The 19,612-nt window shown below is 36.5% G+C and overlaps 1 protein-coding gene across 2 annotated transcripts in view; it reads right to left on the reverse strand.

Moving 5' to 3' along the window:
- LOC149084132 (very long chain fatty acid elongase 7-like) overlaps positions 1-19,612 on the reverse strand; it is an 80,444-nt gene that overhangs the window by 27,702 nt on the left and 33,130 nt on the right. The window contains exons 1-2 of one of the 2 annotated variants that reach the window (XM_089234477.1): positions 4,688-5,004; positions 4,309-4,368 (exon numbers count right to left, since the gene is read on the reverse strand). In XM_089234477.1, the coding sequence (XP_089090603.1) occupies positions 4,309-4,366 (58 nt within the window). In that variant the 5' untranslated portion in view covers positions 4,367-4,368; positions 4,688-5,004. Of the gene's footprint in view, positions 1-4,308; positions 4,369-4,687; positions 5,005-19,612 lie in introns of those variants that run through there. The other variant, XM_089234476.1, reaches the window with a different exon arrangement.

Consider the following 19,612-nt stretch of genomic DNA (forward strand, 5'->3'; position numbering starts at 1 on the left):
TCACAGCGTGTGATTACAACACAGCCTGTGGTGTACAAAATACAATAAAATAATCACAAAAAAATGAAATAAATAAGTACAAAAACCATTTAAGTGACAGCATGATTACGATACAGTTAGCGCAGTTCGATATCAGGAAAATAGACGACGAGAAATGATTACAGGAGATTTTGTACTTATATTATTGTACTTCATTTTGTACACCACCACAGGGTGCGTTGTAATCAAGCTGCCAAATGAATGTTTTTTCTACGTATTATTGGACTTTTTGTCCCACTCGATGTCACACCGTTCGGAAGTATTTTTGCGATTATCACCGACTAAACGTGGTTTGCGATAGCATGCTCTATGACAATTTTTGTTCCTCTTGATGCCTACTATCATCTCTTCTGAGTCTGTTGCCACTTCAGGGCAACACCCGGTATGTGTAACGAACTTGAGTTAAAACAGAAACCAAACAATAGTTTTTTACTTGGGTTAGGGGGGCCCAATTATCGCCTACGTTTCTAAAAATTATCATTTCGTTCGTTCGCTCGTTTTTGTTTTTTTTATAATATGGCAAGTGTAAGACAATAGATGAGGTGGCATGGGGCCCCCTCCAATTGCTTTTAAAATATACCTCCATCCTAATATGTGTACATTGATCCGTCTAACACATAGTTTCCCAACCTTTTTTGTCCCATCGCCCTTTTCTTCAGAAATTTTTTTCTCCCATCGCTGCCAACGTAATCTATGTTAAAATCCTATGTTATATCCGTAGCTTCTACCGCCCCCCACGGGGCGTTAAAGCCCACGTTGTGAATTCACTGGTCTAACGAAATTCCGAAACTTTTCTCCAACTTCCAACCCCATCTCGTCTGTAATCACCACAAAATCTGTTAATCGCGACAGTACCCGGGGAAAATATGTTGTAAAAATTTTGTATGTTATTTATTTTTTCCTTTTTGACACAAAATAAAGTGTTCCAGGGTCTGCAACGAAGCTGGAAGAGATCTCGGTGACGGGGTAAGTCCAGTGACAGAGTTCTGGCGTTCATTCATTCGTTCGTCTACGTTCCTAATACCGCCTATCACGGTTTCTTCTTGATTAATGCTTTTAGCTGATGGCCACCACCGGAACTACGAAGCTTTCCCTTTCAGTCGTTGTTTGTGGAAACTAGACGCGCCTGTGTTGTTTTTTTTTTTCCTTTTCTCTGGGAATTTTTCCTTATTTTCGCGTACGATGAATTAATAAACACGTTTTATTACTTTTAGAGAGCACAATCAATAAAGTTCAAGTGGTGGCGTTACATCGTTTGAGACAGTGAGAGCGCCCATAACAGGCTACATTTTGGTGTAGTTTGTTTCTTGGTTTACGATCCGATTCCGAGGGTGGCGGCCGCCATGTTTGAGAGTTAGGTTGTTCCCATTATCACCATATAGGCGATATTACGAACACTTGCGAAGTAGATTTTTTTTTTCAGATGTCACATAGAAAGACGAGGAAAAAGATTAAAATGAAAGAGATGGGACTATATAAAGTATATTAAAAGCATCGGAAGCTTTTCAAGTACCTGGATCTACATTAAAAGATTACGTAAAAAAACCTGAAGATGAACTTCAAAAATTACTTGATGTGCCACTAGGACGAAGTTCTTTTTATCTTCTTATGTGGAAGACCAATTTGTTGAGTATTATTTACCAATGGATAAAACTTATTATGGACTCAGGACAAAGGATGTAAAAAGGATGGAATTTAAACTTGCCATTAGAAATAATTTACGCCACCCATTTTCTGAAGAAAAAAAAGCTCAGGTAGGAAATGCCTCCCTTTTTTTTCAACACATACCCTGACTTGTCTCTGGAAAAGAAAAAAAAGGGAAAAGCACTACCACTTCAATGTTCGTTAACTTCTGGCAACACACTGGCAAAAAACATCGGGTAAATCTGTAAAGGAACGAGTTCCGAAAAAACTCAAATCGGTAAAACGTAAGGAAAAAGGATCTCTTCATGAAAGAACCTCCGTATGTGTCAACTGACGACAATGACAGCAGTTGTGGCGAGGATGATACCCAATGCTCAGTTTGTGTAGGACTTCGCTCAAACGATTGTCATGGAGAATCATGTTTAAAATGTTTGATATGTCCCACGAAAAATGCGGTAAGAGGAAAGTGAAGAAAACAAAACGTTATGTTTGTGTAGAATGATCCTATTTTTTCTATGTATTTAGGAAAAGTGTTGAAAGGGTACGTTAATTATATTCATAAAAGTACAAAAAAAAACCGTCTTGCATTACTTTTGATTTTGTTGTGTCTTAATTTTCATGTTTTAATCAAGTATAATCATAACATAAATTAAACTTTATTTCATTCCATTTTTGGCATAGGTGATATTAGGAACAGTTTTTTTAATAGGCAAAATTCAGAGGTCACAAATTTTTGATTGTACTAATGATCTCTGTTGGAGTTGTAATTCAGTTTATTTTTAGATAAGTCTAGACCAGAGGTGGAAAAATTCTTTCTGTTCATCTGCCAACATAATGGTCAGCTATAGCGTCACGGACCACATCAGTAGTGAAACTTCCGTGTATAAGCTGCTCCATTATTAATTGAAGTAATTATTTATTAAATTAATTTCGTCACTAGAAATAAGAAGTTTGTTAATCAAGAAATCTGCTGTTGGAACAGATAGTTCAAATAATGATCACAAATTTAATTTTTTCACGGTACTTATACCTTGTAGCGGCCGCACAAAATCACCTCACGGGCCAGCTGTTGGCTACCCCTGGTCAACAGCAATAGAATAGAATAATTTTTACACAAATTGACCTGACTGAATTAGTCCTGTAATTAAAATAATGGCTTAAGTGGACAATATTTGAGCCCGACCCTATATATACATGCAAGAGCACACTTTTTGAGGCTTTCAACCATGTTAAAAGGTAGGAGACTCCCGTAATGCAGAGGTTTTGAACATTTTGAGCCCTCATAGAACAGTTGGTGGTTAGAAAAACGGTTTCATTGACTTCGAATAAATATTTCCCCATGACGTATACAAATATTTGAAACATTTTCCAATTGCAAAATGGCAAAAATGCTCGGGCTAAACCCTCTGAGTTCCACAGAGCAGTGCTCTGGAGAAATTTGGAAGAGACATACGATTTGTGTGTATGCGTGTGTGCGTGAAAATTTTCTTAACATAGTAAAACTCACTAAGCTCCCCGTAAAATGTCACTTTAAGCGGTAGTCATTCCTTTAATTTGCAGCCGGTGCAAAGTAAGAGGTGGGGGAAAAAGGGTTCCATCGAGAAACCAACTTTACAACAGATCTGGGCTAAAATGAAAGGCTTTTACGAGGCAAGATATCTTGTCAATGTCTCTTGGAGGGTTAATAATTAAAACAAATTTAACTTTCCCAATAGATTAAATGTCATTTAAAGGAATCACTCGCATGTATGAAAGTATATTTGGATCACAAAGTGCTTGAAGGGTAAATTAATTTTACTGCGTAATACAGTGAAAATACGAAATCGTAAAAAAAGGATACCTCTATAACGATAATCACCTTGATATCTTTCACCATATTCTTGCTATTCCATATTTAAAACCATTAGTCGATAGCGGGACACTATGTATATTCCACTAGCGAAAATACTCGGCGCTGCCCGGGTTTTCTCCATATACTGAGAGCATTGAAAAAGTGGCAAACCATTGTAAATGAGTAAACGTGTCTGAAACGCTTTACTAGGGAATCCCGTTAACCAAAGTAAACATTCCAAAAAGTAGTGCTGAGACTCGAAAACCACTGTTGTCCGACACTTTTTGTCTCCGATTTCGAGCATTTGCCCAGCTCTGGCGTACTTTCAAAATAGCTTATCGTTCAAGTCGGGTCCTGCTTCACATAAATATATATATATGCAAAATCTGACAGTGATCGGTGACGGAAATTGTGGATTTGTATTGAGAACATACACACATCCTAACCGAACTTTGACCCAGTCCAAAAATATTTTATCTTATATACACACTCATACAGACAGACAGACGCACACGCACACACAGAAAATCAATTTTATACATATAGATTTATAACGATATCTCCTCTACAACGATCCATTTCTCATGTCCTTTGATTATCGTCATAATATAAGCATTTCAATACATACTATAAAATTAATTTAGAAAAGTTATTAATAAAATTCATTCAGTTTTTTTCAGAAAAAGAAATGTTCAATTCCAGGTAGTATAGACTTGATACTAATTACTAATTTAAAACTCTCATTTCGTATACATTTAGAAAATGTAATAGTGATTTTTTTTTTTTTCACTCACCTCCACCATGCATATAGTCATTGAAGCTCTCCCAGGCTGTACTCACAGACATATTCATCACTGAAACACAAAAATAATAAAAAAAACCAAAATTCAAATAACTCCTTATCGATAATAAAACTGCTTCACACCAACACAATACGTCCCTACAGCACTGGGAGGTTAGTTATCACAACACTACTAACACGGCGACGACCACTTTCACGGGGCTGTCATCACGGTATGCGAGTCACAAAGTCAGTGTGTCAAGAGGTATCCCGAATTCCACACTGGGAAGTGGAAAAGAATACCTGTCAACTTCGCACCAGAAAAAAAAAGAGAAAGTATATCGATTATATTATTCAGTATATTTTTTTCTAGTAAATGACGTATTTGAGACCTTGATTGTCTTCTTCCTCAACATGGAAATGGCCCGGTCTTGCAACAATCGTGATTTAGGTATCTTTCCTCGTTTTTATCGAAAGTTGAAGACTAGTTCCTAACATAACCTTGCTAATCATATCCGTCCGAAGATATATATATATATACAGACATTTTCTTAATGTTTTAAAGAAAAGACGGGTTTTTTCCCATCCAATATCACCTTCAAGACTAATCTCTCTGTCTCTTAGAACTGTATTCAATTAATAAGTGGGGATAGTAACAATAATGATGCAGATGGTGTCCATGCAATTATCCAGTTTTTTCGTTCGGATATAAAAAAAAAAGTTATATGCTGCTTCTTCTAGTTTGATACATGACCATTAACATGACCTTTAACATGGGGAAGTCTCTACGAAGAAACACCGGTATCTTTCCCTTAAAGAGTAAGAAGATGCCTTGAGGCTTAAATAAATGATATCGCAATTTTCTGCCACATGTGTGTGGTTTCCTTCTTAATTTTTTTATTTTATTTTGTGGTGGCAGCATAATTGTTGTTGTTGAATATATATCTGGAATATTCAGTTTGATATCGATGAAAATTATTAAAGAAATATATAAAAAAAATAGAATGTGACGTCTCAAACTCTCGATTATTGTCAAAACATGTTTATGAAAAAATTATAATTATGGACTTCTAAGAAATTCGATTTTTCAGCATCTATGGTCTGAGATCTTCGTAGGGGAAACTGTTTTAAAAAGTTGTCAATTTTTATTTCCTCATGGGGGGAATATGATTGCTTTAATTATTTCGCCTTTAGGTGGTTATACTTTAATTTGTATGAAATTTTCCGTTTGCTATTTCTTTAACGGCTCGAAAAATTATTCCTTTTCTTTACGAGAATTGACTAAATTTTCCTCTTGTTTAACAAGGATAAATAATTTGATAACATTTGAAATCTTACGACACATGGGTTTTTATTGAAGGAAATATCCCGTATAATGGATGCCATCAGGCTTCCGTTATCAAATAATCGATCAAAATAACCGGCCACACTCGTGGGCACGTCGACAGGTATGCAGAGATCACGTTGAACTGATGAAAGCGTTGGTGACAGTACAGCACTATTGGCCAAACTCATCACCACCATGAGCTGAAAAGCACACCTAACGCAAGGCGTTGTTACTCATTTTGCTTTGATGCAGACAAATTTCAGTGGATCAGTAAGTTCTCAAACTGCGCGCCGCTAATCTTTGTCAGAGGTGCCGCGGAGAAGTGGCTCTAACAAATTTTTTTTCGAAGTGACTCTTTTGTTAATCTGCTCTTTGGAGCCGTGGTTAAGTGTTAATTAGGAGAAACGGGCGCCTCGGGTGGAAAAAGTTTGAGAACTCCTTGAGATTTTACCCAATATGGGGAAATCCGTCCTTTCAGAATTAGTATGGAGACGTTCTTCAGACCGGAATACTCCAGAATATCCATCAGAGGCAGTTAAGGAAGCTAAAATATGCCGATTGATTGCATACTTCGGAAAGTGTCTTTTGCGATCCCCCTATATCAGCAATTCTCAACGTGGGGCCATGGGTGAAAATCAAATGGAAGGAGAGCCAAGACATGTGTGTGTGTGGGGGGGGGGGGGTCACAGAGAGTTGTGAAGAAATAAAACTTCCAAGTGAAATATGTTTGGGAAAAAGGTGGCTACTTTCATTATCCAGCAGAGCTCCCCGTAGAACCAGGACACTGTTTATCTATGGGCCCGTTTGGGCTTGACCTAGGGAGGGGGCCTCATACGATGAGATCTGGTGCAATGATTTCCGAATTTATACAAATACGTACGCTATTAGTCTCCAGCTAAGTGTGGAGTCCCCGGCCATGGCCCCCCCAAGAAGGACGCTCGCTGAACTCTAGAATGATTTACTAGATTCGTGCCTGGGGGCGCAGGGTTAAAGAAATCTATCTTATTTTAAAAAATGTTTGAAATTCAATTCGCTAAATGGAGAGGTTCTCGCACTTCGAAGAGGGTAGCAGGCCCTACATAAGACGAGGTGGAAACGAGAAGAAAATATTGTTTCATAATTTATAAATATTTATATAAAGGGGGCCATGGGCAGAAAAATGGTAAGAAACACTGTTCTATGTTACACCACCGTTCGTCCTCAGATGCATTCGATTTGGCTTAGGCCGGCATTACACTATAAAAGTTTTGTAAAAGTTATTTTATGAAACTTGGAAAATCAACCAATAGGCGTGTCAGTTATATTGGTGCGAATGTAACCAATAGACTTATAGGTTGTTTCGTCGGGGCTTTAGAAAAGTTACCCAAAATGGGTGACATTGCCACCTCCGGAAAAAGAGGGGAAAAAAATAATGGTAAATAAACGAAGAATAAGAAAGAAACTAGGAAAGGATAATGGTAAGACACTATGTGTGAAGGTTTCAACGACTGGCTGATGAGAGGATTAATCCAGGAAAGAAAATTCACGATCGTCGCTTACGCTAGGCGACTGCGCTAGGCCATTACGCTACAGAAGCAACGAATTTCTTTCCTGAGAGGTAAACGAGACCGAGCATGTAAGTCACACCCAACTCAGCTAATAGCTCATATTAATTGACATTCTCACCACCAGATGGCGGCTATGTAAAGATGATATCACTCTTCGCTATTCACACGAAGGTTTTAACTGCTGGCTGATGCGAAGATTATGAATTAGCTAATGCTAAGTTAGGTCCGACTGCCCGTATACGGTGCCGTTTAGCGCATATAAGCTCAAAGGAAAGAAGTTCGTTGCTTCTGTACCGAAGTGTTTTAGCCCAGTTGTCTGGTATGCGAAAGGACGTAGATTTGATTCCCAGTAAAGGTCGTGGAATTTTCTTTCCTGAATTAATCTTCGCATGAGATAGCTGTTAAAACACTCGTATGAAAAGTGGGGGTGTGACATCATTTTTCAGATGAGCTTCTATGTGAGTCGATTAAGAAGAGGGTCATTTGTTTAATTTTTCTGTAAAGGTGGTATCATAAATACCTCAGAAAACAAGCCATAAGCCAGGATTACACAATAAAAGTTTGATAAAAGTTTTTTCACAAAACTTGAAAAGAACAACCAGTCTACCGATACGCTTATATCGGTTACATTTTTCACCTTTTATAAAGCGTTTATAGTGTAGTCTCGTCCATATTGACAAATGATATATTTTTATCAATTGTTCGCAAACTGCTGTAATTTTTGACTTATATTACAATTTTCATATCTTTTGTCGGCTCTCAGTCTGGGTTTTCTATTGTGAAGGCATGTAAAGTGCCATAATTAAACACAAATCTGTCAGTTCGGAAATAATCATCATATTATGTTAACTTTCGAAAGAAACAGATAAATGATCGAGGAGCACCGATAATTTTTTTTTTACGGTATGTATAAAGCAGTGCTCTTCAACCAGTACTAAACCGCACATGCATCTCGAGCATGTTCCCCTGCGGAACTTCTAAGCGTTCATCGACAGCTGGTCAGCCTTTGAATTCTCACGGAAACTTTTCTATTAACACAACATAGCCGCTACATAATTTTAGATTTGATTAATATTATGTACTACCTCTATATACAGTGGAACTTCGGTTAATGAGCTCGTTATCCGAATAGCTCCGATTATTCGAATCAAACTTTCGCATAGGAAATAATGGAAACTCGAACAATTCGTACCACAGTTATTTAATTTACATAAAAATTACCAATAAAAACTGCATTCAATCAGTAATCAAACACAATATAAATTATATATAATGCAATAAAATATACGTAATATAAATAACGGCTTAAATAAACATACAAATACGAGATATATATATATATCGTATTTTGTTTTATACTGTCTCCGCCGGGAATCGAACCCAGGACCTTTTGCATACAAATGACTTTTATTTCCGAGTTCACCTCAGCATAATATCCAGAAAATAAAATCTTTCCTTGATATCTTGGACTGAGAATAAGCCATCTATTTCTCATTATCGTTTGCTAACTTAATCTTTCTGTGAGACTTATAAAAGAAACCTTATTCAATGACATTTGCTTTTCTTCTTTTTTTTAGGATTTCTGGGAAATGGAATATTGCAGGGATCGTTGGACAGACTCATTGCTTGCACGTTGGCTACAGCTCTATTTGGGTGTTTATTTTCTACAGAGTTTTGCACAGGTTCCCATATTCCACGCATCTCTCTAATCTCATTTTATGTATGGATGAGAGACTCTCTTTCTTACTTCTCTCTTCCTCAGACGAGATACCATCCATAAACTCTTGCTGGTGCGTGCAAAAGAGATCCATCATTTCATCTACCGTCAACTTCTAGACATTTTTCACCACTAGTTCCTGAATGACATCCTCATTCACCTCCAGTCCATGGTCTTCCCCAAGCACACAATCTCTTCGACAAGTAGTGGCTCTTGTTCATGAGCTAGTCCCCTCAAAATCGAGTTAAATAATGTGCAATCAACCCACAATTTTTTTTCCAAACAGAATTAAAATAAAATGCAAGTGCACATACGCATCGCTGCTATGCTACATCTAGTTTCGTATCATAAATATCCACACTCACACGTGTTATTTTTCCGACTGAGGTACGCTTACCAGAGACCGTAGGGAAGAATATTACCCAAAATTCCATAGCATGTGTGTGTGGGTGAAAGTGAAAAAACATCAGCTCGGTCGTGACAACGTGAAAATAAATAAAATAAAAACTTTTTGCTCGTTATGCGAATTGCTCGTTAACTGAAGTTCCATTGCATATATAGGGTGAATCCGACCTATTCTGCCAAACTAAAGAGGATGATAGATGAACCCAAGTGGATCATGAAACATCCCACCAACACCCTGTTTTATTTAAAAACGATTTCTAGTTATAGCGGATATAATTGATTATGGAATAAAAATGCGTGAAGTCTGAAAAAAAAAAAGAAAACCCCAGATTTGTGAAGTTTCTGAGAGACCTACACGCAAACAATGGACGATCAATCCTTTTAGAATTGGCGTGGAGTTTTTTTATATAAAAAAAATTGCTTACGGGAACACTCCGAAACATTCATCGGATGCTGTTAAGAAAGCTAATAAGACAATTGGTTGTTTAGAGATCTTTGGGTCTTTGCGATCCCCTTAAAGTAATGATGGGTAAACTGCGGCCCGTTTAAAGATTCTATCCGGCCAGCCGGAGATTTGAAAACAATACTATGGAAATTTCCATTTTCAGGTGTATAAAAAACATTCATCTGAAGTGGTGTTCCTCTTCGCACGTAGAAAATATAATTGTAAAAATTTAAATATAAATTGCTTTTATAAAAACGTTTGCATATGCAATAAATATGCATACAGTTGTTAAAATAAATTTATTTTTATTTTCAGAGTTGTAAAGGATAAACCATTGTCTTTTATTTGCGGTGAAAAAAACCGCGGCAGTTTTCAAATTATACAACACACCCCGCATTTCATTTCTATGAAACCCCCCAGTTCATTTTCTATGGATAAGAACTCCAAGAACCGTTTTTAAATGAAGTCGATTCCACTTCGACATAGGAAGCTAATAAAGACGATCGATTGCAGACTTTGGAAAGTTGCTTTGGGTCCCTCAAAATAACGCCGCGGCTTCACTTGAATGTGTTCGTCATGTTATGGCTTAGAGAAGTTTCCCAAAATAAAAGATATCGTCGCCTTTGGCGGAACTTGGAGGAAAAAATAAGTTCCTATGTGTTCGGATTAGGAAGAGGTTCACTGTTTTTTCTCTTCATTTTTTCCTGGGATAGCCGTGCAAGAAATATTTAAAAAAAATAAGTAATCACATTGACCAATGATTGATTTACCATTACCGATTGATTGTTGTGGGCTGTAATTTTTAACTTAATATAATCCACTGTTCAACTGTTATCAAAGCTCTTCTTAACGGCTTGATGGTTTTTACGCGGGCAATAATATCGTCCGCGGTTTACCTCGTAGGTTATAACATTTGCAGAGATTTCTTTCGAACCTAGCCTTGATCTGCAAATTCCAATTTTCTTGTGTGATAAGTAGGGCACGGATTTTTATGCTCTAAAGATGAAACGTCGTTGCTCATAGGTTAAAAAACCTGAAATTTTTACCGATAAGCAACGACGTTTCATTTATAGAGCATAAAAATCCGAGCCCTAGTGAAAAGTTATCCATAACTTATCGAATTCATATTTTCTTAATTGATTTAATTTATACTGATTCTGTGAGTGAGCTCAGTTCTGTATGTTTTATAATCTTATATACACACGCGCACATTCAACTACAAACTATTTCCAATCTGCTTCATAGAGCTCGCACGGAGCAACATCGTACAGAAAAGCAACATCAAGACAACATCATTGAACGACACCGTTACGGTGGTGCAGCATTGCTCGTTTGGGGTGGAATTATACTGGGTTCCAGAACAGAACTGGGTTCCATGGTTCAAACCGGAACCATGAAAGCCCAAATTTATCGGGACATCATTCTGGAACAACTTGTACGTTTGTTTAGGGGTGCCATGGGCGCAGAATTTGTGTTTATGGATGACAACGCCCGTCCTCACCGAGCAAACATCGTAAACGAATGCCTTGAATCTGAGGATATAACCCGTATGGAATGGCCAGCATTCTCACCTACCTGACTTGAATCCGATAGAGCATGTGTGGGACATGGCCGACGAGTTGCAGCCCGTCAACCACCTCCTACATGTGTACCGGAACTTCGGAGAGCATTGCTTGCTGAGTGGAGTAATCTTCCCCAAGATCAGATCGATAATTTGATACTCAGCATGCCTAGGCGTTGTACGGACTGTATTTCATCGCATGGGAGACATACAATGTATTGACCATCATACCAACCATGTAATAGTAAGTTATTGTAAAGGAGATATTTTTACAATTGCTCCAGGGAGCAAAATCGTAGTTTTTATGAATGGTATCATACATACACCATCGTTTATGTTCTTTATCTTTTGTTAATTAAATGTGCTTTATGAATAAGTAACGTTTGTTTTGTTTCTGAACCTTTATTTGCCGGAGGCACTATCCTCAATTTATGGACATGAGTGTATATACCAGAACATAATCACAACGTCTGGTGACAACCAATTTTCTTATGTGAACAGTTCACTTTCACAAGTTATTACGTATTTTTAGTCATTTCCACGACATTATAATTTGTCATTTGATCACTTTTGTCGCACCTCGGTCATTTTCTGCACACGATGGCTAATTAGATCTGGACCTGCAATTTATTGTCGATTCCGAAAGGCAGCCTTTTCGGCATTTTGCCTTTTTTATACTCTCCGAGAGATTGGTGTGCTGAAGCCTCGGTGTGGGACTCCTTGCGGTAGCAATTTTCTTTTGTGGTCATGTCGCCGTTTCTGTTGTACCCCTGGTGTCAGGAAGGGGTGTATTTGGCGTGTATCTTATCTACCTGGGCCACCACGCCCTTTAATTTGTCCTTTAATTCTTTATATGTGTGTGTGTTACTGCCAAAGCCCGAAATTGGACAATTCGCGACGGGTCCGGCAGCTTTGTGAATTTAAATTGGCCAATTTTGGGGTTAAATATTGACCAGCACAATGTCCGAATTTCAGACATTGGCCGGCCAGTTCGAGAAGTGGACGATGACTCCTGCCCAAAGTCCGATAACGAAAGACATGACTCGGGATTAGCGTCAAGTTGGCGTATTTTTTCGTGATAATTATGTCCACGTTAGTTATGACAACCCATCAAAATGCAGTCACGATGCGGTAATCACTTTTTGGTCTGCAAAATTTTGCGGAAAAAAACTATATACGTTCATATAATTATATTTACACTTTTTTCTCTCGTCACATGGAGCTAATCCAATACAGCTGGTATATATAGACGTATATGACACGTTGGCGACTAAACAAATGGATTTGGCTCCTCCTTCTCACATCAGGACATCGAGCTTTGTTCATGGATCTCCGGCCTCTTCACGAAATGACCGGCCAAAGTCCGAATCATTTCTGCAATTCGAACATTGGCCAAAGCTCTTCATGACGGGGCCGGCCACTTTGTGAAATGAATAATTTCTGGCTTTGGCAGTATAACATATACCGTATATACAATTCTTTAGCGAGAAGATAGGAGAAAACTTATTACCTTAAACCACAAATTTCATTACCGTAATTTTCAACAAATATTCCGCATCCATAATGAGAAAATTTTTCTTCTTTTTTTTGTAGACATGCCGCAGATTTTCGCAAGCTCCCTATAAGCCTCATGTTATCTACATTCATGAGCTGTAAAAACAACGATAATTGAATAAAACTTGATTTTGACGTTTAGCTAACCGTTCAGTTTCTTATCAATTTCATTAAATTACCGAGTAAACGTCATGCATTATATAAGAGTAAAAAAAAAAATTCAACGTTTGGACGTTCCAACGTACTGCGACACATCAGAAATCTCTAAGCCCTCTGTCATACTTCTTTAAATTAATAAAGAAGGCTCTCTCTCTTATGATTTTCGGCAGTTGCAAAGTATAGAAAAGAGTGTTTTGTTGGGAAATCTCCACTTTACAAAATATGTTTGCTTGAAAATGCTGAAATAAGAGGCGTTTGAGCAGGCGAGATATCGCGTCAATGTTATTTAAAGAGCTGATGGAAATGAATTCATGTGAAAATGATTATAAAATTTTTAATGGAGTCTTTAAAATCAAAATGCCATAAATAAACTATTGAATAGGCAGTTGCTGTTAATTAGTCGCAAGAGCTAAAAATGCACTCTAATTAGCCATGATTTTTTTCGGGAAATTACGATAATTAGACTGTTTTCTTTGACTAGATCCATGTAAAAATTCAAATGTCTATATTTTCCATTGTTTTTATTTTACGGAAATTTCACTTTTGAAGTTTCTTTGTCTTCCTTATTCGTTTTTTAATATTTCAATTTTAGAACCAGTTAGAGTTTTTACTTCTTTAAGTCCTAAATTCTGAAAAAATCAAAAAATGAAAAAAACGCGAATTCTCTAATTAAGAAAAGATACCTTCAAAAGGAATTGTGAAAAGCTTCATTAACATTTAAGAATGTGTCTTCATTTATCCAAACACTCCAAAGAATCATATACTGACATCTCTATGGGCTCTAAATTTCCTACTATATTCAGTCTTCAATTATATATGATTAATAATCTTTTCCCCCTTTAGATCATGGCAACGTCAACATTATGGTTGACAAATGAACTTGTCACATTTCCAATGACAAAATGTCTTCATTTATATTAGAATATTTACAGACCGGTGTCATTCCATTATTTTTCTCCTACGTTCTACGAGTAATCCCCTAATGAAAAATAGTCTTTCTCAAACACCAAATAGAGCTCAGGGTCACTCTGATTAGAGAAAGTCATCAACGTGCAGCGTATCATCATCAACAACAAAGACAAAATCGGACAGTCATTGACATTTTCGGCTTGAAACCTGCTCTATAATCAGCTTCCATGAATATTAAGATAGGTCATTGCAAGCCTCTGGGATGTAATGAAAACGCACTGCCCTACCAGTTTTTATTAGTAATTTCTTATATCCGATATAAGAAAAGTATTAGGGATAACTCGTCTTCAAGACCAAAAAAAAATTACTTTGATTGATCGTGTTATTTCCTAGTCTTTTCCGTGTATATGGGAAATAAAAATTTAATGATCATCCAGACGGAGCTCATAAATTCGCGATCAATGTCAGTATTGAAGGAAATCGATACCTGGTTGGGAATTTAAAAAAAAACCCATTCCCTTGATGATTTCTACCGTATAGTAATTATTTGTTTCATTTTAATGTCTTCTGATATATACGTACCATAACCTTCTCCGATTTCCGCGTTTGTACAAGTATCTTCAATACGATTCAAAATTCAAATTATAATGCGCGTTCTCTTTTGGTCATTTACTATTAAATTGTCCTTGGCACTAATAATAGTTAATTGGTGTTATATAGCTGCAGGGTCCAGTCTTTGATACTGCGCAGGACGTTTGTAATGATTTTAATGGTATTTCGTAGTTTCTCTCTTTCTCACGGTAATAATTATGACTTGTGAAATTTTGTAGGGTTTTTTTACGCATTTCAGATTTTTTTGATGTCGGTTTTTATGACGGAATCATTTTGGAGGCCCAGTTCAAATAGGCGGCAACTCAAAATTCTATGTTTTGAGATATCTGCATTTTAAAGACTCACTTTGTATGGGAACTGTAAGGCTATCTCAACTCAGATTTAGCTACACAGGGTGATTCTAAATTCATAGGACAAACTTTAAGAGGTAATAAAAAACACACACATAAGCAATCATTTTTGGCCTAAGAATGGGTGGTCGAATCGCAATAGCAAAACAGTAGAGGACGTTTTTAGGGGAGTTCACAACAAAATTTTACCAAAAAAAAAAAAAAATCATATTTCCCGACGTATTTTCTGGGGAAGTTGAAATGTGGAAGGCCTTCTCACATGGTGCAACTTGGGCAACGCTAAATTTTACACAGGGCATTACATTATATCGTGTTTTGTTGTTTAGCGCAACATAACCTTGATGGTTCCCACACGACTAAAAACCAACTCCCATCTAATCTGAAGGTGCATACGCACCAATAGAAACCAAATTGGTTTTTTTTTAAACCAAAGCTTGGTTTTTATTCGTATGTGAACCGTTAAGGAGTGGCAAGCCAGACGTATTGTGTGTAGATACATTTGGTTGCTCTGTAAAACGAACACGGCAATTTTTTTTCGGTATTATTCTGTTGTTGGGAACAGTGATCGCCCCTCTCTGTATCCTAGCTATGATAAGCTGGTTAATGACTTGTGGTAGATTTTGCATTACCTAGGTTTCAAAATGAGGAAGCCTATCACATTACAACCCCTTGCACCCTCGAATGATTGATAGCACATATCGCAGCAAAGACATCAGAAAAAAATATTTTTTTTCTTTCGGTGAAGTGCTGTTGTGCAACTCACTAAAAACTCTTCACAGGCTTTGTTATTGTGATTCGACCACGTATTTTACGAACGAAAATGCTAATTTAGGTGCCTTATATCAGCTCTTAAAGTTTGTCCCCTGAATGTACTCATAGAATCACCCTGTAGCAGGCCTATAAGCAGAGTTTTGGAGTTGTTGATGTTTTTCAATGCGTAGAGACATTTTCCATCGTTCTTATGGCATGCATAACTGAAGAATGCGATTTTCTGAGTTGTTGACTTTTTGAACTGGGCTGTCGTATCAACAAAACATGAGAAGTCAATTCTCCTAGTAATATTTCGCAACACTGAAAAGCTGCCAAATCTCGGGACGAAACATGATTTGCATAATTAGCTTCCAGTGTGCTAAAATATGCAAGAAACTTCTACGCCCCCCCCCTTGTGATTTTTCTACATTACTAATTTTTTTAAATAGGTGGTAAAAAGTCCACTATCATAGAACTTGCAACTTCAGTTGCAGTAGCAAATAAGTGATGTGGTCTAATTAATTTCACGATCAATCTGTATTTCAAATAATTCTAGATCAAAAGTTCAGGTGGGGGGAAATCTATCAGCATTTTTAATGAGTGCTGTTTTCAGAGTTGCCAATTGAAACTTTGAAACTATATTATATATTATATCGATGTGTGGTAAATAAATGAATTCCAGCTGTCACCGGGATGAATATTCTTTCCTTTCGTAACATTCATCGTGAATTATCCTGTATAATATTGATTATGATTTGAAATTTCAGGTTTATGAATTTCAAATTTTTTCGATATCGGTTTCATGACGTAATGATTTCGACAACCCAGTTCAAATAGGCAACAACTCGAAATTCCATGTTTTGAGATATCTGCATTTTGAAGATTCACTTTGCATGGAACTGAATGGGAATCAACTCAGATTTAATTATGGTAGAGAGCGCGTGCAAACGAAGATGGGAGTTGCTAATGTTTTGCAATAGGTAGTGGCATTTTCCACCGTCCTTATGGTGTCCATAACTCAAATGCAACTTTCTGAGTTGTTGCCTTTTTTTGATTATGCAAAAACTTCAACACCTTGTGATTTTTTTACGAACTTTCAGAAGCTGCTATTGGTTAGTTTATCTGTGTATTTAGTTTTCCCCTTCTGCAGGATCTTGTGCTGTCCTCCAGGGATTTTTTTTTTAAATATTTATACTCTTTTCTTTTCTTGCCTTGTAAAAACACCTTCAAAAACGCTCAAATTTGAAAATGCTTCGCAATAACTTAGTTAAATTGAATGAAAGCGCTCAATTGCCTCAGAACATCATTTGCCCAACAACATGGTTGAGCGATTACAGTAGAGATGTGATGTCAGAAATGAAGGAAACCGATCGGAACACGATACCATCCAATAATGATGAAAGAGCGGAAAAAAATTACAAGAGAAAAGAATAGAGACCTAAAAAAGCGTAAGACCAAACAGGGACGAGGCCTGAATAACAGTCACAGACAAGTGAAAGTCAAATGAGTTCAAATGATGGGGAAAACATCTGGGGACAATTGACTGAATAAGAAATACTGTGTGCGTAATAGAATAAGAATGGAGGTACAGCTCGAAGATGTAGGAAATCAATGTCCACAAAATGTTTTTTAAGCACAATTATCATAGAGCGTTTTAATTTCATGGTGATGGAACAAATATTTATTTCAGAAAAAACATTCATTAGGGAAGAAGATATCCCATTAATTTGAGAGAAAAAATTGCATATTCATTTGCGGATCAAAATACCCAATGAGCAAGAAAATATATCCAATTAATTTAGGGAGCAAAGTATCTCATTCATTTGAGGAAGAAAATATTTCATTTATTTGGAGAAGAGCACATTCTTTTCATTTGGGGAGGAAGATATATATTCCACAGGGAATAAAGTAGTTCGTCCATTCCGGGAACAAAATATTTCATTCATTCTTGAAACAAAATATTAATTCCTGGAAGAAAATTTTATATATCTTTAGAACCAAAAGTTTTTAGAGCTCAACTAAAAAAATTTTCTAAACACAATTTTAGCCAAAACTTTTCTAAAAAAATGTGAGAAATATATTACTGTTTTAAGTTGAAATACAGTGATCTCATTTTCAGATTAATACGAGAATAACCCTTAGGTCGGAATTACACTATAAAAGTTTTAAAAACGTTCTTTTATGAAACTTGAAAAATTCAACCCATAAGTTTATTGGTTATATTCACTCGAATATAACCGATGCGCTCATTGGTTGCATTTTTGAAATTTTATAAAATAATTTTTCAAGACTTTTATAGTGTAATCCCGGCCTTAACCCGAATTTTTAGGTGCTGTTTTTCTTGGTCTATAAACCGCTGTGTGTGGGTGCTCTCTTACTCTCTCTCAAACCTAAACTTTGGAGGCTTTACACTAAAGCAGCATGTTCATTATTTTTTGTTTCAAAAAACATTACACCAAGGAAATTGACTATGGACATCATCGTATAATATACACGCGTAGTGACCCATATTCTGTACGTATTCGTACGCAATTGGTCGAAAATCTTCTCCATTAATTTCACAACCGACCCTAAGTTTCTAGTACTGTATTACAGAGTCGCCCTTACTGGTTGTGAGAGAGGTGCGGTCGCACCGGGCCTCGCATTTTGTGGGACCCCGATCACGGTAAACTACTGGAGGCTTTTCATTAATTCTGGAATTATTTCCTGCATTGATACTGAATTTTCATCAAGTCTGGAACTTTTCCTTTCAACAATTCTAAAAAAAACATTTCCCCGTAAATTCTGCATTTTCATCAATTCTGAAATTTTCTCTCATAATTTATTAAATTCTGGAATTATTTCTTTCATCAATTCTGAATTTCTTTTGATACCGTAACTACTTTCAATTATTTTTAATACATCAAGTCTAAAATTTTCATTGGTTTCGAGATAATATATAATTTTTGTCTTTCATTAGTTTAAAACTTCATTCAGTACCGGATTTTCACCAGTTTTTTGAGTTAATTTACATTTAATTGTGTATTAAAATTTTGGTTTGCATGAATATTTCTCAGCATTCCTGTATACTCTGAAATAATAGATACGATGTCGACTCCCCCACAAAATATATGAATCTCGGCAAATATTTTTGGTGTCTCGAAACTGTTGAGACGCACCTGGACTAGCGATTATTTTCGCATCGGGCCCCACGTCTGGTAGGGTGGCCCTGCTGTATTGTAAAGGATGAAAAATTATTTTCTTACATAACTTTTTTTCAAATCAACAAAAAATTCCTAAACTTTTCGATGTATCACGTAATTGAATATATGAGTATTTTTAAAACTAACTCAGCAGTATGATGCTCATAAATTAACTATAAATGCCTACTTTGATATTATATGCTTTCAGATGTTAATGACCTTCAGAAATACCTTTACCTCTTCGTTGACAGACGCTGAAGATTCCTGTCAAGTGATTAAATTTTTTATGTGACCTTATTCATCACCTTTGAATTCGATGAACTTATAATATTTTCTTTAGTTTTAGTTCAATATTATGAACACGCAACCTTTGTAAAAATCGAAGCTGTCGATTCTAAGAACGGATGATCGTTTTCAATTTCCATCATCTCCTAAAATAAAGAGCGGCATTTCTCTGTTGGTGTCACAGACGGCACATATCAAATTTCTGAACGGCCTTCAACCGGATCAAGCAAGGATTTCTTCTGCATTTTTTCATTTAATTTCTTACATGTATTTCCTCGTACAATTAGTATGTTAACTAATCACTTTCGCATGAACCTATGTGTACGTGTATTCGGGTCACGGCCAACGTTTTGGCCACTCAGATGTACTAACGTTTCGATCACGCTTTGGGGCAGTTCTTAGGTTCCTTTAGGGAGGAGAAATTAATACTTTTTTTTTTCATAAGAACAAGTTCCTAATATATTTGTTTCTCCATATTAAATATGTACGTCTTTTTCCTCAATTATGGACCGAA

This window comes from Pholcus phalangioides, unplaced genomic scaffold (assembly GCF_987345545.1).
Source record: "Pholcus phalangioides strain wild (caught in Gottingen) unplaced genomic scaffold, Ppha-v1.0 ptg000008l_1, whole genome shotgun sequence".
NCBI classification, from domain to species: domain Eukaryota; kingdom Metazoa; phylum Arthropoda; class Arachnida; order Araneae; family Pholcidae; genus Pholcus; species Pholcus phalangioides.